We start from the raw sequence: 27,542 nt of genomic DNA, 5'->3' as shown, positions 1-27,542 counted from the left end.
CAAAATCTATCATTCCTTTATTGGACAAGTGAAGTTTTAATGCTCATGCTTGAGGGTATGCTTGTAAACATGCTAAAAATGCTTGGAATATCGAAACTTGCTGGCTCACACCACTGTTTCCTATGAAGCATTGCAACCTTAAATTGGCACGTGGAGTCATCATGGACCTTTGAGCCACCACCACCAACTGCTAAGTTCAAGATTAAAGTCATCAACTAAGAAACTGAACCCTAAATTCTGGCTTGTTCAAGAGTGAAAATCCTATCTCAGATCTTCCTGAAACAGATCAACAGTCTTTCTTGTTGGATTATAGCTGCACAAGTGCTGTGCAGTCTTGGAACATGGTTATTTTATACTTTACAGGGAATAGGATTTGCAAGTTGGAGGAAATAAGGTCACCTAAGTCACTAGCTTTATTTGTCTATTCTAAGCCAAGAATGTATTACCAAAGGCAGATGGATGTTGTACAGGCACCCACAGAGGAAACCCAATCCACCTGAAAAGCAGACTCCTGAAGAATGCAGTATCCATATTTACTGAGAGTGAGTGGCCTGACCTATTCCTGGCTTTGCCCAGAGTAGAGCTCTTGGTTAGTCTTGTCATTAGAGATTTTTAAGACAATATAAAAGAGACTCTCAGTAAAGCTGGGTTAGATTTCTGGTTTTATTGATGGATCTACTCTCATTTTTATCAGTTATTAATATCTTTCTGTTGTAAGTACTCGGAATTCCCCTGTGTGGGCAGACCTTTGTTGCAGTGGAGTTACGCTGAGGGCCGTAACAGGTAACACCAGATGCAGCCCATCAGAGACCTCCCAATGCCATTTTCTGCACACCTCCAGCTACTAAACTCTGAGAAGCTGGTAGGGATCACTGGATTCATTCCAAGTAGAAGTCAGGAAAGTCTAGTGTATGTTGAGAAGTGTATAATATATTTCCACCTCATTTGGAGCGACTGCGCTGGGAAGCCATTTATACAGAGTTTCTGTGTGAAAGGAAGTTGTACATGTTTAGAATGGCTATATGTATATATAAGAAAGGTAACTGTGCATGTGCCATAGATTTGTGTATCATAAGCATGTTTGTCATAAGCAAATTTAATTGGGGGATACAACTGTCAGTGCAGCTTGGAAGAATCCTCTGAATTCACTGTTGTAAGCATGTGGGCTGGCAATTTATGTATTAGCTCCAGAGGGGAATTATATCTTCAGCAGACAGCTAATGAGTCTTGGTACTTTTTTGTGAGCCTAACTGACCTTCTCCTGTAATCACTAATCCTCATCCCACCCTGTCTGTCCCCAAGCTTTCCAAATGGAGTACACTCAATCTTTTTAAACATTTTGAAATGGGCAGTCATAATCTGTCATCCTGCAGACAATAAATTTCCACTGACGATCCCTGCATGAAAGAGAGACAAGAGAGAGGTATTAGTGAGCCAGAACTGCAGAAGATGCTCTACAAGTAAGACTAACTTTATACCAGGTATTGTGGCAACAAAAACATCTGTCTGCCATTAACTGACTTTCATCTGGGTGCTTTGTTTTTATGGGCTGAAAGGACATTAAATATGTGTGATAATTACAGTTCCTTCACACTCCTTTAAAAGGTAAGAAAATCAGCTCTCTGAAGAAGCAGGTCTCTGAATATCCTTCAGAAGACAGTGAATCTTGATGGTGATCAGTCCTGAACTGGCTTTTAATCAGTGACCAAGAGGAAAAAGATGATTCTGTCAAAAGTTACTGTCATGTCATATATTGTTCAGTAATGTGTAAAAAGTACATGAGTGATTTTCAAGCTATGTCCAATAGGGGAGTTATCCACATGGCAAATTTCACATTTTTCATTTTTGTTTGGTTTGGTTTTTTTTTTCTTTAATGTCTTTCACTACTAGGTCTTTCAGTTAGTGTCCTTTATTAAATATCTGAAGGAATCAATAGTGAGAGAAATGAAATTCATTTCTCATCCTGGATAAGTCACATGTGAGGAAGAGTAATGTTTATGCATGTAAGGAGAGTTTATGCTCTTCCCACTTTGTGAGTGGTATTCTCTCTCAAGAGAGTGATAGGAAACCTAACAATTGTTAGTAGGAAGCCTGACTGGAGCAGTGGGATTCAACACTGGAGGCCAGTGATTTAGTGTCCAAGAGATGCAACAGGCTACAAATTTAATTTCCACCTTAGCTTATTGTTCATTAAATTTTCCTTTGACAAACAGATGTGAGTTCAGCGGACCAAATACTGTCCTGCAGTGGAGGGAGAGTTGAATTTAAGCTGCTTGATACTGGCTAACTTGAATTTAGATCCAAAGTACAGTCCTTGCAGATGGCAGTTGTTATTTATACTGGTAATGGGTAGTCCTCCAAGAGGTTTCTGAAAGCTTGGATTCTGCTAATAGTGATGTCCTAAAGCTGAGGCTTGGGATGGGTAGTGCTGCTGGGGTGATTTAATGGAAGCTTGCATTTCAACACCAAACTGATGCCAAACTGCTGCCCCTTGGGAATGTGCTGAGGCCCCTGAGCCCAGATTTTGGTATTAACTGTGCTTACGTGGTGTCATTGACTGTGTGACTCTGTCCTGGAATAAGATTAATTTGACTCTTAAGCCCTGTAGGTACACATTTTATACCTACATAGCAGCTTTCATTAACTGAGGGTTTTTTAATTGGAAATTTACTGTGCTACTAAACCACCAGTTTATCTTGAGTGTCATTTGGAACTGGGTCTGTCTCATGCTCATCAGCAAGTCTGATGTAACAGTTACACAGTGTTTGGCTTTGGTTTTCTTTAGATCTTTCCTAGATGTTTTTAAATTGTAATTTCCCCATAAAACTGTTACCAAAGGTTAATGAAATGCAAGATTCATTTTTAGCTTTATTTTAAGAATCCCTTATTTGGTCTATGTGCATGCTCCTCAAAGACAGTTATTACTCTTTTGGTCACTAAGTTACCAAGAGAGAAAAAATAAAGAGGACTTGTCTGTGGAAAATAGGATTATATTAGTCAAAGTTAAGGTCTGCTAAACTAGCACCCATTGTCAGAGAGACTTTTAGCTCAACATCTTAGGTCAAGTAATTTTTCTAAAATAAGACATTGTGAAATTAAAAGTCAGGGTCTTTAAAATAAATGTATTTTAGTCACCTGAATTAATAACATGCTTTAAAATACTGGAACAGAATTATTTCTAAAGCTGTCAGTTGGACTTGCAGACACTAGCATGTATGTACATTGTTGATGCATTCAATGGCGTGTTACCTCTTTTTCCCCTGTTATTTGTGTTTGAACTCAAGCATATATGCCCAGCTTTTCAGGATGCAGGCAATTTCTTTGTGCTATTGCTGCTGTGTGCTTAATTTAGTAGTTATCAGCCTGTTCCAATTTGTAGATCCCTTACAAATTTACCAGTGGGGATGTAGATCCCATCAGGAATTGCCTTATGAGGCATACTCTAGAATATATCTGAACTTGCCTTTGCAGATCCTTAACACCAGTTTGTAGGTGTCGTCCCCTCCCAGTTCCTAAATTCATGCATTTTCCTTGGCTTCAAGAATCAATATTGAACTGTCACTTTTGCTTTCCAGCTGTCGTGTGCTGTCAGATTTGAATTTTTGATGTATAGAGAAATTTCTTTTATCTCCAAATATTGTTGAATAATCTGTTTCCAATTCAGTTTAAAAATTCTGTGAATTCCTATTCATATTGAGTTTGACAAAATCCTCTTTCTTCGGTCATATGGAACTTATTAGGGACCTTAAATACCCCATAATTTAGCTCAGCTGAGCTTGGTGGGTGTCCAGCTTGTCTCGGCATTTCAAACCTGCTTTACTGTCGGGGTATCTGGCTGTCGATTTATTTTTCAGTGATGATGTCTGAGCAGTTAAGAAATAACTGGTTATCCAGATCACCCAAATAAGTGGAGCAGAGAACAGTTTTGTAAAAGAAATGAGCTTATGACAGTCTGCATGTGCTATTTTTATACTACATAGCAAAGGACAAGCTGTGGCACCTACCAAGAAGGCCTGGTAATTCCCACCTCCCTGTCCAAGATACTTGCTGCAGGTTAGGTTGTGAAAGTTCCAGTGGTGCTCTCTGGACTGAGGAGACTGATCCAACCAGATCACAGCCACATAACAATGCTCCACCAGAAAGCCACCACTTGGCATGCTTCAGAGCTCAGGCTGAAGGTTTTTTGTTGTTTGGTTTGTGGGTTTAATTTTGGAAGCTATACTGCAAATGGTTTGCAATGTGCCTGTGTATGTGGGCAGTTTCAGTTGTTTACAACCTGCTTCACAATACCCCATGTCCTTCTCTGAAATTTGACTGTATCAGTCTGTCTAACGAAGATACTGCCCTTCCCTGCAAATGTTCCCTTATTTATGTCCTTAGGTCATCCTGTCTGCATCAGTGTTATCACCACACCACACTCCTGAATGGGCTCCCAGAGATACTTCTGGCCTCTTCTAATTCTTTGCAGCTGCTTTTGTCTTGCTTTATAGACAGTTGTTTTCTCCTTTTGACCTATTTAAAATGAGACTGGAAAATGTAAATATTAAGCACTTCTGAAGTCTGTTCTCCACAAAGGAGCAGTTAAAACCTTTGATGATGAACAACTCTTTCATTCATTCCAGATACACAGGCATGGAAACTCACAGAGAGTGATTACAGAAGTGTTGGTGGGGGTAACATCATTCTAAACTTTCTGTGTCCTTTGCCACAAGCACCACATGCTGTCTCAAATATCTTTGTCTCAACAGTGACCTCAGTGATGCAATGTCTTAGGGAGTAGGAAGGGAAGATATGATTTCTGCAAGTTTATTGAAAAAGTCTAAAAATACCTACCAGTTTGAAGTGATTGGGAAAGCTTAAACTGAAATACCTTCAGAGGCTTTTGTTTGCCTCTCGTTAGCTCGAGAACGTTGTCCATCATGAACTAAATAGTATGGACACAAGTTTAATATGCTTGAAAATGAAGAGCAATTAAAAAACGTTCACATAGACAAGTGGAACATGTGCATGGCCCTGGCAGGCTGAGACTCAGAAGACCTTTTTCTGCTCCTGTTCTGCCTCATGAGCTGCAAAGAACCATTAAGGATGACAAATTTTGCTGACTCTTGTGATTCATACTGCTCAGGAGGAGTGTTACAGCCTAAATCTGAATTCTGAACTGATGAAGCAAGAATTTTTTTTCGCTTCATTCACTTGGCAACACAAATTAGTTCTAGTCATTCTGGAAGCTGAGGGCCAGAAAGTTCTTTGGCACAGAAAACTTTTCTAGTTTGCAATTCATAAAATGTTTTCTCTGTAGTTTCAACCTACTACTATTGCAGATTTATGTCTGCCACCAGAGCAGTGGTAGGACAAAGGTGTGCTGAGGGTTTTTCCTCTTTGAGGCACTGTGGTCCCTTGAGGACTCCCAGTGCACATTCCCTTGATGCTGCCTCTGCTCCTGCCCAGTCCCCCCATTGCCACTCTGTTCTGAAGGCTGCCTTCAGCAGAGAGAGAAATCTGCTCAGAGGCATAGGCTACCTCAGCTGCTTTGTTTTCCAGGCTTGTCCTTGTGATTCCAGACTTTACCCTGGTCCACATCCGATGGAGTCTGGATTCCAGCTGCAGGGATACCCACTGTCTGCATTATTTCCCTGAGTCTCTGCCACAACCACAAGGAACAAGGATTAAGGATAGCACTGGGGAATATTTTAGAGGAAAAGCCCAGAACAGGGCTGTCCCTTACGACCTTGTAAATTCTTTATCTAAAGCGATAAATCGATACCTTTGGGCCAAGTATCTGTGAAAATTATTCTTCCACTTGTAGGAAGAATTTGCAGACACGGCTTCCATTTGGTAATAAACAGGATAATGTATTTTAGCCAGGAAATTGCAGTTATGGACCTGCAGCAGTCCTACAATGTGTTGTCATTTCTGGAAAAATCTCCTTATTTTAGGGTAGCATTTTGGTTGAGGGATCCCTATAGTGATCTTCGGCAAGCTGAGAGCATTACAGTGACAAAAGTATTTTGGCTGCTTTGAGTGTTATTAGAGAGAGCTTGAAATAGTGGTGTCTTTAAACTCTCTCTTCTCTCTTCTCTCCTCCTCCTCCTCATGTAGCCAGTGTTGGCAGAGCATTGCAGCACACCTTGCCTTGCTGTCTGTGCTGTGCTTGATAATAAATGCACTAATATACTGGACTGAGATGCCTGATAAAAGACATCAGCAAAGAAATAGCTCATGATTGATGTATTAGAGGTCAGCTTGAAAGAATCAAGATCCCTCTCCCACAATCAGGTTTCAAGGACTGCTTACACTCTTCTTAAACCTGCTGTTAGGATCTCTGTAGCCCTAGGCAGGCAACAGTCTGGAGTTTATGTTAAATCCAAATTTTAAAACTTTGCAGTTGTGCATAGTAAAAAGGGAGAAACTCTTTTTTAACTAAGCAGAAAACTTATGAATCCATTTGCATGACTATGACTTCACTAGCCACAGGGACTCTCCCAAGAGGACTAGCAAATGCCAAGAAATAACCAGGACTGATCAAGAAAATGTAGTTAACTCATTTACTGGAAAAGGATCGAGGTGCACTGCATTTCCTGAGTTCCTGGTGTGGCTTGAACCTCTTAAAATTGTGTTGAAATGGATTGGGCAGTTTACAACATTCACATTGCAGTTTGTACGGTCTTAACTTTGCATGCTGGCAGATTCCCTGCTTCTTTGCAAAGAAAAGTGGACCGAAACAGGTCCCTGACAGCAGAGGGTGTTTTTAGTGAGCTCAATGAAATATGCTCCAAATAGAGGTAGGTGAGAAAATGTACTGAAGTTCTGCTGCATTTTGTGAAGGTCAGATTCAGCCCAACCTACCACTGCTGTATTTTTCACTGCTCAGATGGACCTTGCAAATGATCCCCATTAGCATGAAGATGCTCTGCTCCTGATATACCACCTTGGGCAATGAATCATATGTACTGTGAACTTTGGTCCTCAGAAGTACAGTGTGATGCTGAGTACCACAGCAGATGGTGTGTAGCCATGAACTGTTGGGGGGAATTAGAAAAGACAGACCTTTTTTTTTTTTTTCAATTTCTACTGAAACAGATGAAAAGCAAACCTGTGCACAGCAGAGAACGTTGTGGTTGCCCCACGGATATAATAGTCGTAAGTGTACATCATCATGTCCATATCTTCTCCATAGTGTCCTGGATATTCTGTTGTTAACCTTTGAATTAAGGAAAAAGAAGATAATATAATTCACCATCTTATAGAAGAGTCCAGTTGAATGAATACAACTCAATTAGTAGATTTTTCCTGCTTCTTTGGAAGTTCTTGTTTCTTAACAGCACCATAAGATAGAGTTTCACGAGGCTGCCTTTCTCATCTATGCAACTAATTCAGGTAGCTATTTGAATAAAATTCAGCAAATTTAGAATAGTTAAGAGCAAACTGGAGTATTGGAATATATGTATATACATCTGCAGACCCAGGGTAAAAGTAATCTGAACAAGAAGATAAAGCTTGTCTACTACTTATGTCTTTATTGCAGGGATTTGCTCCAGTCTCTTGTGAGTCTTTTTGGTTTGCAGCTGTAGACTGCAGTAAATGTTGCCAAGTCAAATGACTCTAAGCATTTATCCATTTATGAATTTTATTAAGTGACTGTAACAATTAGTCCATTACTCTTTGTTGTTTCCTCTTTCTGCCTAATTTATAATGTAAAATTATGGGCCTGGATGATATTTGTGGAGTGTATTTTATCTGAGAAGTTCAAAGTGCTTCTTCAATTATTAATCAAATTATGATTGCTGCTTCCCTGGGAAATAGCCAGGGAATTATCTGTAATTCATTTTACAGATAATGAGCAGATTCAGGAAGGGGCTGGAAGCTTGACCAGTACTTTCTGTCAACATTATGTCTGAAGTCTGAATGGAAACCTGGCACTCCTTGTATTACACCATTTTACATGGGAGTTGCTAGTGGAGTTGTGTCAGCTACTCTCTGAAATGGCAAAGGGAAGAATCAGGTTCCCTGTAAGGGAGATGCTGTTCCTGTGGAAATAAACAGCCCAGCTTCTGTTGAGACTAACAGGGTTAAGGCACCTTTACAGAAATCCTGACAACCTTTTCCTGACTTAATCCAGCCCAGCAGCAGTACTTGAATGATGCTTGAAGGTAATCCAAGCGCATATTCCAGTCAGCACTTGTGCATCTTTACATTTTGTTCAATTGATGGAATTTAAGCACAGCCTTCAGTATTTTACTCACTAGGAATATAGCTATTGGGATGGGTTGGAGTTTTTATAATGAGGTGTTTTGGGTGTATTTGGAGGCCAAACCTGTAAGTGTTGGAGAACGCAGAAGCTGAAAGTTTACCTGAAAACTGAGGTACTCTGGACTATTAGGTTGCTTTCCAGGTCATACTCAGCTTTTGAAAGAGCATCATTCAGTTGGAACATCGTTCCTAACAAATCATTATTCCTTGACAAATGAAAAATGGGTCTGCATGTGACATTCAAGCATGGCCTTATAAGAGCCTCAAGTCTAATCAGTCAACTTCTTTGAATATATCTTGTTCCATCTGAATATATCATGCTTCCTGTCCTTTGGCCATGACATTCATCACACAGATTCTGAGTTATAGTACAAGGACACCCATCCCAGAGTGTGTTTGGGAAGCAGAAGATCAGGCCTGGTCGCAGTGTCTGTTGTCAGAGCTCTGACCAAGGACACATGGATTTGCAAAGCCCTCGCAGTGCTCTGCCATTGGTAAGAAATAACAGCAGTTATTTCACAGGTCATGCAGACAGCTGCTGCAGACTAGGAAAAAGAGAAGAACCCATGTACGCTGTTCCCTCAGCCAGAGGAGAGTCCCCATATTTAGTTTACTAATTTGGACCTTGAATGTCTGATAGCGCATCTTCAGAAAATCCAGGGTCATAGAAGGTTTTAGAAATGTGGTATGGACCAGGATTTAATTTTGCATTCTCCCATCAACTCCAGGCTTTGATGCTTTGTTTAGCTACTATTATGAGAAGACACTAAGACGTGTGGTTTTTATATGTTCTACCAAATGTGTTTCATAACATCTGTTTGGCACTCAGCAAGGAAAATGTTCTGTAATCTTGACCAGCAGTATGTGCAGGGCAGAGGAGACTGTGCACAACACAAGGTTAAAACGCTGCTCTTTGCTCTGCTCAGAAACAGAACTGAGAGTCAGCTGTTGGAACTTCTTTCATGGGCCTCTCAGCTGAAAAGTAGATCTGATGATAAGCTTCTGAATTGCTGTGGTCTCACAGACCTTTTGCAGAAGCATGCAGTGTTACTCTGAAGTGCGTTGGGAGTTTTCGTTTAGCTTCTCTCTTTTCTTTCTGACTGCTGCCATTTCCCCCTCCCTTTCTACTAACTTCTCCACATTACCATGCAGCCTCTTAAGGCTCTTCTGCTAAGAAATGTTCAAAAAGCAAATATATGCAATTACAGAAAATAAATTATTTGGGGACTTGAGCTGCTCTGAAGTGTGTCTTGTTATATAGACAGATGCCTACTGACTCCTTTTGTTCGGGAGAGAAAAATTAAAAATAGTGCTATGACAGCAGTGTTCAAGTTCACATGAGTCTGTGTGGTCTGTCTAATTCATTTCTCTTTGATGATTGCTGCACTCATTTCTGAAACTGTTCCCCTAAGACCCTGAATTTCAAGGTTGTCTGGCTTGCACTGTGTTCTTTAGAAGGAAATGTCCATGTAGCAGGACTCTGTGGTGCGTCCCATTCCTTTTCTATTATCTCCGTTTTTTGAATCGTGAGGGTAATTCACATAAAATGTGTCTGCACTTAGAGATCCTCTAGTATTTAATGCATAGGGGTAGTCACTATGTGGTTTTCTCATCATTAAGGGGAGAAAGATAATTTAAGACAGCCACTGAGGGTCTTCCCAAAGTGGTCTGCCTGGCCCAGGACAGCAGTTCCCTCAGGATTTGTTGTAGCGTGGTCTGTACCCTTATTATCAAGTACTTAACTGAAAATATTAAATGTTTTACTCACTAATGCATACAAAGTGCCTATCAACTTGTGAGTCACCTATCACAGCGTGCAGGCACATCACTTATTTACAAACATGGTAGCATTTGTAAGCCACCTGTGGCAATGTATGGTTTGTACCTGAGAGGAGTCACGAAACGAGTGCGAGACAGTTTTTGCCCGGGTTAGTGAGGGTTTGCCTGTCCATGGGTTTCTCATTTGGGAAAAGCCATCCACAGTAACCTTCACAGTGCCCTGTAAGCACTTCTGGCCCTGAACCTATAGCAAGGAGAGTTGGGCTAGGTGAGCAGGGAGAAGTATGGGAATTGCCAAGTGCTCAAAGCTGCTGCTGCTGTTAGGGGTGTTGTAAGACCTGTATGACCAAGCCGGGGTGCCTGTGGTGCCTGAGGGGGTACGTAACAGGGGCCCTAGCAAAGAGGCTTGCAAGGCAGCTGTGAGAAGACCTGTGTTATACCGACTGTGGGCTCTAGGCACTGAGTAATTTGTTGCCAAACAAAGGCCGAGGGGCAGGGGCTAGCAGGGTGCGTTTAGTGGAATTGTTTGTTGAACCCAGATACACACACGGGTGTTTGGGAAGGACTTGTAGGGGAGCAAAGAGTAATGTGAGACCTTTAAAAACTGGTAGCCTTTTCAGTCTGTATGATTTGCAAGAAAATACACAAAAGACGAACTCTGGTTCAGCTTTTCAAATCTACTGCTGGATAGTATTGGGTGTATGATGTTTGGGTACAAGAGGCTTGGAGCACCAGTGGCATTGTCAAGAGAGGAGAAAGAAGGTAATTCTATGTTAAAGACTAGGAAAGAAAATCTTGTGCTAGGGGGTGTAAGTAGTTTGGCCTGTGTGTGAGACAGCAGGAAAAGGTGACAGAAAAAGGTGATTTCATAATGGCATTTTTAGCTCGAATAGAGTTGATGTAGAATGGTTTATCTTTTCAGTGGTTTGCATTGCTTCAACCATCCACATGTTCTTCTAATGTATTTCACTATAATCCTATGAATCTTGCCTAGGGTAGGATAGATATTGAAAAAAAGGCATTAAATCTTTACCAGGGTTACTGTTGTTTTTATTTTAATCTGAAAATAGCTGCGATGTTTATTTTCCATGGTGAAGAATTGCTATGGTAGAGATTTATAGAAAGCACAGAGTTACTCATTGAGCACTGAGAAGAATGTTTTGTACTAATCTACAGTAATCTGTGGCATTCTTAACAATTGACTTCAGAAATAGTTATTGTGAGTCTATTATTTACCAATAAGAAGATCAAGTCGCACCAATGGCCTTAATATGTATAGTCTGCTAATTAAAGAAATAAATGGGAACTATGGGTAGGCCTTGCTTTCAGATACCAAGCAGACAAAAGAAATGAGTCTTTTAAAATATCAGAGAGAGTCAGCAGTAGAACTCACAGTTTCTGGCTCCAGTTGTTGAATATACTTACTCCCTGTAGTAAGTACAGGGTATTGGTATATCTTACACTGTTCACTTCTTGTGCAACTCCAGTGCTAGCAAGGCGAATGGCTCTTCTTTAACCTTCATTTTCCTCTTTGCTGCTGAACTCTTCCTCTAACAATGCCACAGCCAAAAGAAAGAGCTGTTCCATTTCAAGATGAAAACATAAGATTTGACATTAACTTTCTGACCTTTGAGGACAAGGAGTGTCCCCTGAATGGCCTTACTTTCAGATGTTGTTTACAAATGCTTCAAGAGTATGTCTTTCCTAAAGGAGAAATTTTTTTCAAGAGCCACAAGCCTTCAAGTTACATTCAGTGAACATGGAGATCATATGCCTCTTTAATCAATTTCAACTCTTCCTCCAGCTGGAAGACAAAGGTCATCTGCTTTTAAAAATGCAAACTATGCTGAAAAGCCAAAGAAAGTCTTAGTAAGCTGTCTACAGAAATTCCGGCAAATGCTCTGAGTATAGATCCCAGATTGCTGGGCTGCTAGGGGACTAGAGGTGTCCTGGAGTTCTCTGGAGATGAGAAGTTCTCTTGTGTGGCCATGTCATGCGTTTTGGGATTGAGCTTAGGCTCCAGGCTCTGAGCTCATAGATCCACAGAGACATGTCACTGCTCCTACATTCATTCCCACTGTGTCACACTGAAAGCCACAAGCCCTCCCGGTGCTGAGGAGCCACGGGGCTGGCACAGCGGGATCACAGTTCTTCGAGGCCTGCATGAGCTTGTCCAATGCAGGTACAAGCAGCAGCAGAGAGCTCAGGGCAGCTTGTGCCTGTTCCTCAAGAAAGATATGTCCAAAGTAACTTGGCCAGATTTCCAACGTCAGAGCAAATGTGTTTCTCCTAAAATATCTCTGGAAGATAGTCCAGCAGATTGAACTGTAAGGTTGTATTTGATGGGTAATATTAAAAAAAGAATAAAACAATTCGCCCCCCACCCCCCCAAACAGTTAAATACCTTTTAAAAAATGGAAAAAGAGGGGAGAGGAATTGGGTTGTCCAGAACTGTATGTTTCCATGACATCTATTCTGAGTTCATCTCTTGGATTTGTATCTTTGCTACTGGTTATCTCTGAAAAACCTGCATTGGATCAGATAATTTTCAATATGTCTTATGTGGCAGGTTGAGTCAAGAAAACAAAGAAGTACTTTAAGCCCCATAATTCTTGGAAAATGTAATTGTTGCCTGGACAGTGTCACCATGACAGAGAGCAGTCACAGCTCCAGACAGACCTTCTGGCATTTGAACTGCTCGTTGTTTGGAGAAGGGAAACATGCATAAACAATCTGTGCAGACTTGGGGCTGCTCTGTGACATGTGTTTGCTTTTGAGAGTATGGAGTCAAGCTTCCATTTCCTGGCAAAGATAAAAAACTGAGCTCTAATGGGACCACTTAGTGACACTGTCTCTGCATCTGTGATAGATTTCCTTCCTTTATGGTGCAAATCAGCACACAGTTTATTTTACTGTGGCAGCATTCCCTAGCCAGGTAAAGAGAGCTTTTCTGCCTCCTGTGAGGAATGTTAATTATTTTCAGTATGTTAAAAATGTGCAGAATCCATGACAAGTCTTGGCATGATGAAGAAGAAAACTAAGTACTTGTAAAAAAATTTACAAAGCAAGTGCAAAACTATGAGACTGGAAAAGATTAGTAGATTTATTTTCAAAATGAGTTTACTGCAGAGGTAAACTGGGAATTAATGGTGTGAAGATGAGCTGTGAAACTGAACTACTGGGTTCAAAGAGTAAGGCTGTAAGTGCTGCCAAATAAAGTCCTTCTTTATGTATTTGAGTTCAATCATTTTATCAAGCAAAGTGAAAGCAAAGTTTTGGTTTCAGTCAACATGATGGTGTTATAAATTAGTATTCCAATAAATACTAGCAGTTCTCAAAAACACAGGAATGTTCTAGGTGTAAAAACCAGGGAAAATTCTAACAAATGAGTTGCGTGGCTCATACACATAAGAAAAGCTTATCTTTATTCATTGTAGGGTCATCTCACTTCAGGAGGAATGTAATCCTGGAGCAGAAGAGCCAAGAGAAACCATCCATAAGGATCAGCTGTCTTACTGCTTTTATATTTGCCAGAGAGCCCTCTGTGGAGACAACTGGAAGAGGAAAGAATTACTTTTCCACATAGTCATATACTAATAGAAGCCTTTGCATGAAAATAAGCTGCTTCAACCAAAACATAGGAGTCAGCAGCATGCTGATTGCCATTTCTCCACAGTTACTTTACTGACAACTAGTTTCTGGAACAGAACAAATACTATTATAGTTTGGGGCAGAAACTGCAATAAATAATGATACTCCATACACACACATTTTTGTTGTGTCTTATATGCATATACAGTGTGAGGTCTTACCCATGGTAGCCCAGAACTACTTTGCAATTTGTTTGGAAAACATTCTTTCTGTCAAATGCATCTTAACTGGAGTGCAAGATACAGACCAGAAGTGTGATGCGTGAACAAGGGTCTTGTGACAATAACTTGGAAACGCCAATGGAAGTTAGGTTGTGAGATCTCCTGAGCTTAGGGGATGGGAAGTTTGGTTTCCGTACACTGAAGTTTAACAATTCAGACAAGTCACATCTGTGACTTCACAAGTAAAAGTTAGTCCAAAGCATGGGGTTTCACACTACCCCAGTGAAGTTCATGTTGGTTATAGCTTAGCACAGTACTCGCCCAGAGTACTCGTACACTGTCTAGGTAGGGTAAAGGGAGCAAACCAGAAAACAAACCATTCCCAGCAGACGACAGAAGAGAGACCACTGTTCTAGAGGGGAGACTTTATCTACATGGTGTGGGTCCTCCAGTAAAAAGTCCTCCTATGTGGGACCCCAGGATAACTGTGGCAGAAAGGGACTTCAAAAAGTCTCTGCTACAGCCCTCTGCTCCAAGCAAGGTCACCCACAAGGTCAGACCAGGTTTCTCAGCCTTTATTCTGTTTAGTCTTGAAAGTGTCCAAGGAGCCTCAATGAGCAATCTGTCCTCATAGAAGAAGCAGTTTTCTTTACATCCCACTGAGCAGCAGTCCTGCCCTCAAGCATGTCAGCTGCATCCCCCAGTTTGGTGTCATATGCAAACTTGGCCAGCATGCCTCCTCAAGGTCATTGATAGAGATATTAAGCAGGACAGGCACCCAGGCAGAGTATCACCTTTTAACCATTGCTCTCTGAGCCTGTTAAACCACCATATTTTAACTCATCTAGTTGTCTGTCCATCCAGACCATAACATCCTAATTTGGATAACTGTATGTGGAAAGAGCTTACCTTGCTAACTCCAAAGGCAGAATGGTTTTATAATGAACCCATAATCACAAACTATGCACCAGAAGCTTTTCACAAGCCAGGTGACACAGCTTCCCACCAGTTTTACAGCTCTCCCCTCTCAGAAGAATGTGAGTACATGGGATTTCTACCCTGCTTAGAGGGAAAAACGCTTCACCTTTCTTTGAAATGCTGCCTTTTCTGCATGGAACTGCAGGTGAACTGCGTAAAGTTTTCTTTCCCAAGCATAAAAACAGAGTGTTGTCACTGTTGGAAATAGAAGGGCAGTATAGGAGTCTCTGTGCAGCTGAGATGAAAACTAAAGACTTCAGTAACCCCCCAACATTTACATTAGGATTTGCCTTACTCTGAATGTCAATTTGCAAAGCAGAGACAAAGCTGTTCCCAGTTGTCAAGACAACATCTGAGGGAAGAAGAACTGTCAACAATAACAAAAAAAGTCAGAGATTTCTGTTCTCTCTCTGAAAATGTATGCAATATTAGAGGAGTACAAGAGATTGAAAGAACTGCTTAAAAGTCTGAGTGAGTTTCCCTTAGAGGGAAGAGCCTGGGCAGGTATGTTTATTTACAGGTAGAGAACATCCGTGGGCAATGTCTAGAAAGGAGGCAGAGGAATGTTCAGAAGAATGTTCAAAGACTTTGTTACAGAGTTCCTGTAATTTAAAGGCTTTAAAAATAATAATAATAAAAACATTTCTTTTCCTCCTGCCTGCAAGGAGACTGAAGGATGAAAAGCAAGGCAGTGCTGTTGTATTTGGCCAGTAGCCAGCCAGCCAAGTAAGACCAACAGGCACATAAACAGTTTGTATGCATCTCAATGGGAAGCTTACTTCAAAGCTGAGTTCTGAAAAAAAAAATTCAAGCACAGATTTACTTTTTTCTCCCCCTACTTACTTTCTTTTTTTTTTTTTTAAACTGTGGGTGGGTTATTCTTTGAATCCTTGAGAACAGCTGAATTTAACTTGAGTGTAACCCTGGAGCAAAAAATTATGAGTTCTCTTAGACAGAATGGACAGGAGCAATATGCGCTTCCTCTATACAGTCTGCTCCTGTCTTCGGTTTTAATTTAGAGAAACCACACCTGTGGTGTGTTTTAGAGAAACCAGGAAGCTTGGGATGCATAGCTCATTTTTCCACAGTCTCTGAGAAGTTGCCAGCACCAGTTGTGATACTCTGTTAGGATGTGACCACCTTTTCCTTTTGGGTTTATGATCAGTAGCTCATTTTGACTTTGATCTTTAAAGAGTCTTGAGAGAGGAAGCATAGTTGTATGGACTAGTAATATTATTTCTGAGGTAACTGGTATAAGTTCACTCCTGTAAGTCATTGTGGCACAAACGTGTAGCCCAGAGATGTTCCTACTCCTGTAAGTGTGCTGGATTTATAGTGGGAAAATGTCATTCCACTTAGGAGACTTGTGTCATGGTTTCCAGCACAGCTAGGCTGATGCTGAACCCCAGGCCTGTTCATTGAGGGCCAGCTACTGCATTTTGCTGCTCAGTGTAACTGCATCCTTACTCTCTTCCCTTAGCCATGGATCCTTAAGAACCCCGAAGCAGACTGGAAATAACATCTTTAGCTCCCTAAAGCACAGTTAACTCTTCTTCAGACAAGGTTTCTGACAGATCAAGCAGCCAAAGACATTCATAGGGACTGTTGGGGGAAAGAGGCTCCCAGGTTTGGTGTCTGCTTGAACTCACCAGCAGGAATATGGGCACCTCCGGCTATAGCGGCAGCAGTAAAATTGCCATTCACGGTCCAGCACCGATGGAAAATACTGACTCTGGAAACCAGCCACCAGCCCGTTGTTTGAGCAGGTTTGATACCTAATAAAGAGGAGAAAGAAGAGAACACACAAAGAAACCGTGGTATTAGATTACTTGATAGTTTCAAGGGTTTCTCAAAACAGCATTAACATTTTTGATACAGAGTGGAAGTTAAGGGTTTGACTTTGTGCTGAGAAGCACTGTTTGCACTTGCTGTGTATTGAGTAACTCTTTTCTATAAGAAAGCAGCAGTATTTAACTAATGTCTTAACATTTATGTTGTGTTTAAAACGATTTAATCTGGCTAAAGTATTTAATCATTCTAGTATGCTAACCAGGAAAGAAGATTGTGCTGTTGTTGGTGTTCTCAACTGTTTACAAATCATGAGAGTGACTTCAAAATAGTCCATTAATACTTTTGTCTATGACTGTTGGTATTTGAGGATTTGGGCTTTATTGAACTAACCTTTTCAGCTGCTTCTCTACCAAAAAAACCAAACTACACCAAACCAAAAACAAACAAACAAAAAACCAAATAAAAAACCAAACCAACTGAACAAAAAAACCAAAGAAAAAGCCAAACCAAAAAAATCAAAGCAACCAACCAAACAAAAAAACCCCAAAAGAAAAAAAAAAAAAAGAAGCTTTAGAAGCTATTTAATAGAAGAAGTTAATTAACTTCTTTAATTGTTTTCTTTCACAATTATGTGTCTCCAGGAGAAGGGAGTCTTTATTAAAAATATTTAAGCATGTGATAACACCATGATTTGATAGCAATCACACAAGGAAAACTGCGATTCAGATGTTATGGAATTTTAAGACTCACATAAATTTTTTGATGATTTTCAAAAGAAAAATCTGCTGCTTCGTGCTTTCTGTGTACTCAGTTCTGCCATATGTGTGAATCGCTGCCTTCAGGTAGAATCGACATGGTCTCAAAGCATGCATGCTTCTCTGTCTGCACACCCTACAACACCTAAACACTGATACCCAAAGTAATTGAAGTGGTAATCAGTTTGAATAGCTTGCTTCTTGGAGACTAAAGACGAGGAGCTCATGGAAACAGGCAGGTCATTCGTTCAGCTATTGAGTGCTCAGCCTCTCAAGCACCTTCCTGGACTCATTGCTTCCCTATTGTGAAAATGACAGGAATGACATTTCTTCCACTGCTTTTCCTTTCCTTTCTTTTCCTTTCATCAAGGAAAACCTGCAGCACACTTTCTCTGCGATTTCATAAAATCAAGTACAATGATATATCCGAAAGACACTTTCAGAAGTAACTGTATGATTAACAAATACCAAAAATTTCCCTTCCTTTCATGCAATGACCTCATGATTTATTTTAATGACCTGAAGTTCCCAGCAGGGAACATCATCTATCAGAGTCTGGCGTTTGGAAAGACATTCGTTTTTGTACAGGGGTGTTAGTGCTTGCAAAGACAGTGTGAGGCTCAAGTGTTTGTATGCAAAAACTGAAAAACTGATCAATTTTGACCAGTGCAGTGATGAATTTCCCTGCTTAATTTTCAGCCTCCACTTTTGAATGCAAGGGTCTCTTCTCTATGTCCCTTCCCCTGTGTTCTGTTGTTCAGACGAGTATTTACATTTGTTTGTGTCCCTGCATCTCCCACGCTGATGGGGCCACACGTACTTGTTGTGCTTTGTGAGACTCTTTCAAGGACCTTCAGAGTTAAATCATGAAGGGGACTCTGAGTTGCTATGGTATCACACCAAGTAAGGCAGTCTGGCTTTCACTCAGAGGATTTCAGCAGGACTTTGATAGGAAGTTGCTCTGCTTTTTGGCACATAGGCCATAGGAACATATGGCTAAGACTCTGTAAACATATTGGATAGCTGCAGATGATTGGTGTTACCCTGATGGAAGAATGGTCGACACACAGCAATATGGGGATTGGTTGTACCTGTTGCAAGATGAGCAGTAAATTGTGTAAAATAGCAACAAACTTGCGCCTCATCTTCTTCTGTCTCTCACCCTTCCCAGTTACCGGCATTTGTGCTGCTCAAGTCCTCCCTGGGAGATTTTCCAGCTCTTTTACTTACGTGTAATAATGGGAGCACTTTATTTCTCCATTTCCTTTGCATTTCCTCTCAGAAGCTCAGCGCTGCCCTGCAATTTCCCATCCTCACTGATCAGCGTCTGATATTCCTGCTCATACTTGTCTTTGCAGGAGGTTCTTCCTTCTTTTCTCTTCCTACCTGCTCACATTCAGTCTGGGAAGTCCTGTCCTCTTTCCCACTGTCTTTGTCCTACAACAGTTTTTATTTTCTTGACACATTTTTTTCTACTAATATAGTCCAATTGTGATGGGAAGACTCTTTTTGGAAGAGATGTCATCACTCATGGACACTTCTCTCTATAGTGAATTGAGAAACAAACCTAGCTAGTGTAACATTCATATATTTACATGCACACATATTTGGGTACCAGATTTTAGGAAAGTGTTTTTTTTTTTTTTATTCTGATTCTATCTTCTCATGATATTTGCTTAAAAAAATATAATTGGAGTTACCTTAAAAATTAGTTTCTTAGATGGAAAGTATGGCTGGAAATAAGCCATGTCTAATAATTAAATTGCCATTTTGTTTTAACATAATTCAAAGTAAAATTTGAAATACACATTAAAGCTCATATTCATGTCTCTCTCTTTGCTTCTGTCTCATACGCAATGTCCTGTAATCTGTTATTCAAGCTCAGTATTTGGTTTATCAAAAGAAAGATAATGGTGATGTTGAAGTACTTTTCTTTAGCTTTGAGATAATGTAAGATTTTTTTCCTTGATCTTTCTAATTTTCCAGTAAAATCCAGATACTCCTTCAAAAATGAAGAAATGATCTCAGAACCTGGAGTGCTTATTTGTGAGCTCATATAAAATATTTCCTTCTCTTTCCTTTTCCCAGCTGGCCACTTTCCTAAAAGCAGAAAGTAATTCTTCAAGGGAAACAAACAACCCCTCCCCACACACCTTTTCAGTCGGTTGCTCTATGCACTAATGTGTGCACAAACAACACTTAATATGTCAGAATTTTTTCCTTCTCTGCTGTCACAGCAAATTCTGAAGCAAGAAGTGTTAATAAAAATTAGTGATTCAGTAACTTTGATTTATAGCCAAATCAAAAAAATGCCTATTTCATGAGACCCACTTTTTAGCACTTTTGTTGTAAAGGGTGGTTCAGTATTCAGAGTTCTCCTCACTCCTGAAATCCTGACATTGCTAAGAAGAAAGGAAAGTGCCTCTTACAAGGTGAATGCAGAAGAACGTGAGAAACTGGTTGGGACTGTGTGGGATTAAACTTGGCATTGGTTAGGTTTTCTTTTTCTAGTTGGCTCAAATTGCGATGTGTGAAGAGCTGCCTTTTGGATCTGGTACTGGGAGAAGAGGAGGCGAGCTGGCTGGTAGGGGGGGAGTGAGAAGACTGGTGGTGAGGACCGGGTGCTCTTGAATGGGAAGTTGCCCTTCCCTTGGGTACAGTTGTGGGAAATGTCTGCAGTGTTCCATAGAAAGCCTTGTTCTGGGGGGAGTTCTGTGTAGTAACAGGGATATGGTATCTGAGACTTTCCTGGCCTGCTGTGATTCCTGTGAAAAGGCTCTCATCTGCGAAATCTTCTTCTGAACTGGTTAACAAGTGTGGTACAGCTGAGTTCTGTCATGGCAAGCAACTAAAGCATGCATCCATGTTACAGATGCAGTTCAGGTCAGAACTGCTTTTGTTGTTCACTGGTGAGCTTTTATCTGTGAGACCAAACAAGAGCTGGTGTGAAGCAAGCCCACCCAAAATGCATATGTGAATTTTGGGTCTGTGCATGACCTATTTCACCCTAGAGATCCTCTTCAATTGTGCCTCATTATTTGCGAACATCGCTAAGAGCCTCAGCAGCCAAGTCTGTACCTCGCTGACTCAACAGCTGCCTGCTGGACTGAATACAAATAGTGCTTACAAGAATAGAATAGTTTTGAGCAATTGAACCAGTTCTTACACCTACATTTTAATTTTGCTCTTTGCTAGACACAGCCCCAGAGTGCTGTGTCCCATCTAATGCTATTGCTCTGTGGTAAACCTCCCTCTGAGGCTCCCCGTGCCTCAGGTACATAAGCACCATGTTATCCTGAGGATGACAACACAAAGAGGAAGCTAGTTCACTGCAAATCTACCCAGGGAAGCCCAAGTCAAGATGCAGGTAGTGGTGCTGTTGGAACATGCATTGGATTCCTGCTGCACTGATTGGGATAGTGCTCCCTGAAGCTCTCTGGAGACATGCAGAGGCTGACACAGCTCAGTAGGCACTGGGTCATGCTGCACTGAGGGTGATTTGTTCCTTATGACAGGGAAACCCGAGAGTGTCATTCCATGTCCCTGTGGAGGGAGGGCCTATACTGCTCTCCTGAGTTATCTTTGTGGACTGTCCTCCTTCTGTGTAATTTGGTTGACTGCATGATGAGAGCAAATTTAATGGTTGGTCTGTTACAGGTGAATTGGGAGAAATAAGAGGCTGAGGGCAGGCTCAGGACACTTGCAACTCTGGCACCCAGACAGAGGGAACAACTTATGTAGGAACCCAGAGTGCCGAGAATATTTCTCTGCCTGTTTTTAAGGGTTCTTAACCCCCTGAACAACACTGTTTTAGCCTCAAACCTTGGAAAAAATTACCAACAGTCAGACAAGAACTAGAAAATACAGTGGTGTGAATTAGGTGATAGACTACTATGTAAGATTGTCACAGGGTGAAAAATTTAGAGGTTTTGAGCTTCTCTTTGTAGTAAATAGATAAGAGTAAAAAAAATCAAAATGGAGGATTGTTGTTGTTCTCTAAGCCTTCTTATCCTTCTTCTACTACTCCATATTCTGCAGTAAAAGTAGTTTGGAATGATTGGATAGAAAATTCTGCAGTTCCTAGTTATGTTACTGAATAATTGGTAGGAAAGTGGAAATAATGTACGTTTTTAGTAACTATTGGTTAAAATATCTTTAAAAGCTGTATAAATCTTGATAACTAGAGCTCACTCCTGCTTTTCTGTGCTCTATGCTGTACCTGGGTCACACTAGTGGCTCTGTTCCTCTGATAAGACTTAATAAACAACTATCTGGAAGCATTGAAACTCAAGGAAAAGTCTCGGTTTATCTTTGAAACTCCTTGCAAGGACTTTCAGCAAATTCTCTCCCATCAGGAGGGACTTGATTTACTGCACGGTTCAGTGTCAAACTTTCATGTGTTTGATTAGGCCATGTCAGTCTCTAAAAGCCAGTTCTATGAGGAGTCTTCCTTATCTGTTGTGAGGTGCTGAGACATGTTGTCATGACTTCCACATGCCAAAGACAACATCTGTGACATCTTCAGCAATCTTTTTCTTTCATTTAGGGGGTGTTTATGACTTACTTTTTTCTCCCTGACTCAAGGGAAGGCAAGACCCTTTTCACCCTGTTGATTTCTTCTTGACAGTAGCTGATGAGGCCTCCTTTTCTACAGAAACACTCCTCTTCTCCTCAGATGCTCCCACTGGACTCAGTCCATTGCAGCTGTGCTAAATGGACTTGTAACACTAGTTCTTTAACCTAAACTTAGGGCTCTGGAGAAAATTAACTTGTTTGTGCAGATAGCAAAAATGGGAACGTTTTCAAAGGGCAGCTGGATTATTGGGTTTGGGTAACAGAGCCTCAGATTTGAAATTTGGGATTGGTCGGAGATTGGGAACAAAACCAGTTCCTACTGATATACCAAAGTGTGCTGCCAGAGCCTGAACGGGAAGGTCCTTTGCTCAGTAGTCTGTCTTTGCACCTAGTTTGTGGGCAAAAGAGAGAGAGAATGGGAGTGGGGAGGGAGAATCTGGATATCTGTTTTTTCCAAGTCCCATCTAAACACTTTCTCAGAAGTCTAAGCAAGGAAAAGAGGCAATAAACATGGAGTAAATAGCTCTTGGCTGGAAATGCTTCGGCGTTGTGCTTTACAGCTAACTGGGAGTATATTGTGGATATGGCATGGTTTCATCTCTATTATGTGGTGTAAATGAAACTTATTTTCCTGGAAGGAAAAGTTGCTTGTCTTCGCTTGCAAGCTTTGGTTCCTTTGTTTGTGTGATCCCTGTCTTTTGGTGTGATAGTTTTCAGGCAAGAAAAGCAGTTTTTCTTAAATACTTTGTACAGTAACTGCTCTGTAGAGACAACTATGTAGTATTCAACAAAGAAGTGAAGAACAGTCTCACCCTCAGTCACTCAGAACTTAGGTGGTGAAATATTTAAACAAGGTAAATATTTCTCCAGTACAAATGGAGATAAGAATGTAGAATTTGTGCTCCCTGAAATAACAGAATTCTTTGAGAAGTTGCAACATACACATTAGTAGGACTGCAGAATCAGGGCCTGTTCTGGAGACTTTTCCCTACTCCAGACATGAATATTTCCAAAGTATCCAGGAACTGTTTCTTGTTCTAGGTTGTTCTCTCTCTATTGAGTATCATCTTGGTTAGCAGATAGCCTCTGAAGGAGTAAGATGGTGAAACAGATTCAACAAAGCCTTTGTACATGTACTTAACTTTAAACACATTCACAGATTAATGAAGCTGAGAAGGCGTTCCTGGTCATCTGATCCAATCTATTGCCACAATTTCCCCTTTGAGTCTTGTAACAGGTTCACAAGCTTCTCATATCCTTTCAGCAAAACACAAATGCACATAATCTCTTCAGATGTGTATGCACATACATGACTAACTTCAGGGATGCATTTATGCAGTGAAGCACCATAGTTAGATATACTCTGAAACGCCACTAGGTAATTCCAGGTAGTGGTCAGAATGGATTAGTTGTCATGAGTCTGCTTGTGAAAGAGGTGGGGTACCCCAGAGAGAAGTTTTTAGAGAAGCTGTTCTCTCCATTGACCCTGGAAGGAGGCGAAGGTCATAAACTAAGCATCACTAGGCATTAGCTGCCTAATGTGGATCCCTGTCATTGTCCTCTTTCTGTTGAATCATTTTTTTCGTATCTGAAATATTCAAAGTTTTACGGTTTAATTCTCCAAGTCTGTACAATACCTAGTGTTAGTGAAGGAAGCAAACTTACCAGGAAGCTCTGCCAGTGGTTCCCTCTTGCTCCCAACTCTCCTATCCCAATGGTCCCCCCATCCATTTCTGTCATTTTGCCCCAAATGCTAAAGGCCAAAGAAAATAATGAGTTGGAGACTCTTTCTTCTCTCTTTTATATTCCCTCTTCATTTTCTCTCTTTAGCTTTTCTTTGTTTATTGTCTTTTCTAAAGAAACCTCTTTTGGGTTTGTCTCTATTGTGCAGCTGCACAGTGGTCAGGAGTGGTAATTTGAAAATCACCATTTGAAATGCCATAAGCATAATTTGTCAAAGGTTATTTTTTTGGTGTTTCTGCCAGACTAGAGTTTCTGACTAGAGTTCTGGCTGAGAAACCAGAGGGAATTCAGAGAAGAGCTGTAAGTATGATCCTTGCTTAGGAGTGCTGGAATATAAAACCTCCAGAGGAGAGCTAGAAGAATGGAGATGTGTTCAGCCTGAAAGCAAAAGCATGGGTGAAGGTGTGTGGGTGAGGGAAAGGCATAGCTGCTACCTATAATTAAGTTAAAGAGATTTTACAAAAAGATGCAGCAAGCTCATTCTCATTTCTCAGTGAAGGTAGGGCAAAGAATAAAAAGCCAAAATTACAGCAGAGTACTATCTTTGACACTGTCTCCCACAACACTATCCTGGAAAAGCTGGCAGCCCACGGCTTGGACAGGTGCACTCTTCCCTGGATTAATAACTGGCTGGATGGCCAGACCCAGAGAGTGGTGGGGAATGGTGCTGCATCCAGTTGGCACCCAGTCACTAGTGGTGTCCCCCAGGAATCTGTGTTGGGCCTAATCCTACTTAATACTCCAGGGAGTATTATATAGAATTCAGTAGTCCAGGGAGGTGGTGGAGTTCACCATCCCTGGAAGCGTTTAAGGATAGACTGGACGTGGCACTCAGTTGACATGGTGGTGCTTGGTCACAGGTAGGGCTCAATGATTTCAAGTCTTTTCTAACCTAATTGATTCTGCAAAATTTTGGCAAAAACTTGACAGACTTGTAGTTACTGGTGGTACAAGTGATTGAATATCCCTCAGTGTGGTGTGCAAGGTGAGACAAAATGCTGTGTGAGACAGAGCTGAAGAAGGAATATTATAGTCCATCCTACAAGGATGGGAAACAAACTTGCAAATCCAACAGAGTGCTGTGTCAGCTGACATGAGAATGATATATTGCTCACCAACAGATTGGTTTGTTGGGAGATCAGCAGGGAAGAGAGCTGGCCAAACAGGAGCTAATGGTACAGATGGTGACTCATATTTGTGGTCCCACTTGATTACTGAGTGAATCTTTTTAGAATTGCGGATGGCTCCAAATAGCAATTAGGTGGGTGTGGAAGAGAGAGAGAAGAGGGGCACCTATGAGAAGTAAGAATGCCAAGAGAGAAGGCAGGATCCTCAGAGGTCCCCCAGGATATATCCATGCCATCACATTAATTTGAGATTGCACTTGCCTACGCTTTCACTCCAGTCTGGGATGAGACTGCTGGGCTTTTGGGCAGCAGTGTTGGCATGGCCAGGGATGTGCTGGCTTACAGCAAAGCCTCTCCCCATGAAGCACTGTCGGTACAACCAGTTCAGCCCCGAGGGTGGAAAACTGAAAACTGCAGAATCCAACCAGGAACAGCTGGCTAGGATTTATGGAAATGGCCCAAGTAACTAGGAGTACAAGTTCACCTTTGCAAAAGGATATGTGTTCACTAATCAGTTTGATCTCCCCTGCTCCCAAAACAGAAGAAAGGAAGAAAGAAAGGAAGAAAAAGAAAGAAAAAGAAAAGAAAGAAAAGAAAAGAAAGAAAAAGAAAGAAAAAGAAAAGAAAGAAAAGAAAAGAAAGAAAAAGAAAGAAAAAGAAAAGAAAGAAAAAGAAAAGAAAGAAAAAGAGAAGAAAGAAAAAGAAAAGAAAGAGAAAGAAAGAAAAGAAAGAGAAAGAAGGAAATAAAAGGAAGGAAGGAAGGTTGGTCTATGCAGAGTAGGCAGAGAGATGTAGGGATGTTGGACTGGAAATGTGAGCTAGTGAAGAAATACTAAAATAACTCCAAAAGCTAGTAAAGGGGGAGAAACAGAGTTCAGCAATTAAAGAGGGGTTGGAAAAGAAATAAATTTGGAGAAAATATAGGGTTTGCTATAGGAAAAAAGTAGGCAACAAAGAGGACAAAGTGAAAAGATTTTTTTAAGAGGTGAAGGAAAAAAGATTCAGATAATACACTGTGGATGTAGTCGTGCTAAGCATATGGAGCATGGTGATGAATCGTTACACATCAGAAGAAAATGTTCTGTATAGAATTATACAGTATCCTGTTTGTGAGAAGAGAACTTGAGCAATTGCTGCCAGGGATTTTTAGAAAGAGAATAATAAGTTTATTTTGAACAAAAGAAATGTCTAATTCAAAATTATTATGCAATAAATAGAAATTGCATCAACATATAAAAAATGAAGAAGTCATCCAGGATTATCACAATGTCTTATTTCTGCCTGTTTTGCAGCTCTCCCCCTTTTTTCCAATTCTTATTCCAAAATTAAGTATAGGGTCAATCTTTTTTTCCCTTAGCAATTGCATCAGCCATAGGTGTGTATCATGTGGTAAATGAAAGAGTATGAATGATTCAGAACAAAATTCTGAATCATTTAAAAAGCAGGAACTTCACATTTCATTGCTAACCTATTCCCACATAACAAAATTTAAAAAATCACATTGCAGTTTCTGGAACAAAATGATTACAAGTATTTGAAAATACTCATTCCTGCATGCATTTCATTCTGTCCAAAGAATAATTCAATCCTAGAGTTGTCCAAAACTCTGTTTCCCATTTCATGAAAAAACCCAGAAGATAATTAAATACTGGGTATTCTGCCCAAATATGAAATACTATACTTATTTCCAGAAATTATGGTGGTCGCATTATGTGATCACCTTTGCCTCCAAGGCTGATGGAAAATGTAGCATTTAATTAAGCAAACTGACTGTATTAGGGAATTAACATGATATTCTGCTATCAACATACAGATATATATGCCACCACCATTGCTTGTTAGTGTGGATTTTTGGCACCTGTAATAACAGCACAACTAGAAAACAGCATTTCTCTATGCCTAAGCAAAAAAGACTAGCAACAAAAACACAAAGCAAAGAGCCAGTGCAATACAGAGATTATTTTTACTAGTGATAAGAGCATGAGGATGGAATGAGGAGTTTTGCAGTTTGTTCCCCCGTTTAGACACTGATTCAATGTGGCTTTTCAAGAGGGACTTTATGCTCTCCTCAGCAACGGTTCTTGCCTCATTTTCCTTATCATTGAAACAATAGCAAGACTGAACCACTTCACAGCTGAGGTTGTGAGTGACCAAAGGACACGGCATTTGTAAAGCACACTGACACCCTCCAGCAAGAAATTGCTACAGAGAAGACAAATGTGATGCTGGTCGCCTCCCATGCATCGTGATTAATGAGTCTTAGGGCAGTGAAGCCTGCTGGTTATTGTGACATTAATATGCATTTGCATTGTTCTGACCACAATATTAGGACCCACATTCCACAGGGGTTATCAGGGCTGTGCCCTCCAGGGATGGTTGGGGTTATCCTACCATTCAGTTCCTGCCCTGTTGATCTCTTCCCACCAGCACTCTGTCGGCTCACCGAGGCTCTGGGATGCTGGCATGCAGGCATAGTTCCACAGTCTGTCAGAGCCTTCCTTCTTGCTGAAAACACTTCTGACGGCCACGATCACCTGCCCATGTGGGCACTGAAAGTTGAAACCTTGCCGGTACACATTGGCCCATTCATCATTATCTCCATAATTATAGGGACCATAGTAATAGTCACTGTACTGGCCCCATGCCACAGTCACCAGAGGCAGGAACACGCAGAGAAGGAAGATGTCCATCCTGAAGATGTTCCTGTCTTAGAAGTGCCCCTCTGGTTTGTT

The 27,542-nt window shown here is 40.8% G+C and overlaps 1 protein-coding gene across 1 annotated transcript; it reads right to left on the bottom strand.

The window, feature by feature from the left end:
- On the bottom strand, positions 1–27,542 carry DPT (dermatopontin). The gene is made up of 4 exons (XM_048295518.1): positions 27,202–27,542; positions 16,469–16,594; positions 7,094–7,201; positions 1–1,397 (listed from the first exon to the last, which is right to left on the bottom strand). The coding sequence occupies exons 1-4, from the start codon at positions 27,498–27,500 to the stop codon at positions 1,331–1,333; spliced, it is 600 nt and encodes a 199-aa protein (XP_048151475.1). The 5' UTR covers positions 27,501–27,542; the 3' UTR covers positions 1–1,330.

This window comes from Corvus hawaiiensis, chromosome 2, assembly GCF_020740725.1.
Source record: "Corvus hawaiiensis isolate bCorHaw1 chromosome 2, bCorHaw1.pri.cur, whole genome shotgun sequence".
Classification (NCBI taxonomy): Eukaryota; Metazoa; Chordata; class Aves; order Passeriformes; family Corvidae; genus Corvus; species Corvus hawaiiensis.
The sequence above is the reverse complement of the archived record's forward strand: the minus strand, read 5'-3'. Positions and strand labels throughout refer to the sequence as shown.

What these genes read in the sequence shown, in the direction of transcription:
- DPT (XM_048295518.1), bottom strand. Translation starts at nt 27,500, where the DNA reads ATGGACATCTTCCTTCTCTGCGTGTTCCTGCCTCTGGTGACTGTGGCA. An exon ending in AACAGGGCAGGAACTGAATG is followed by an intron (nt 16,595 to 27,201) that starts GTAGGATAACCC and finishes CCTCTTTATTAG; the next exon opens with GTATCAAACCTGCTCAAACA. An exon ending in ACGTTCTCTGCTGTGCACAG is followed by an intron (nt 1,398 to 7,093) that starts GTTTGCTTTTCA and finishes TCTTTCATGCAG; the next exon opens with GGATCGTCAGTGGAAATTTA.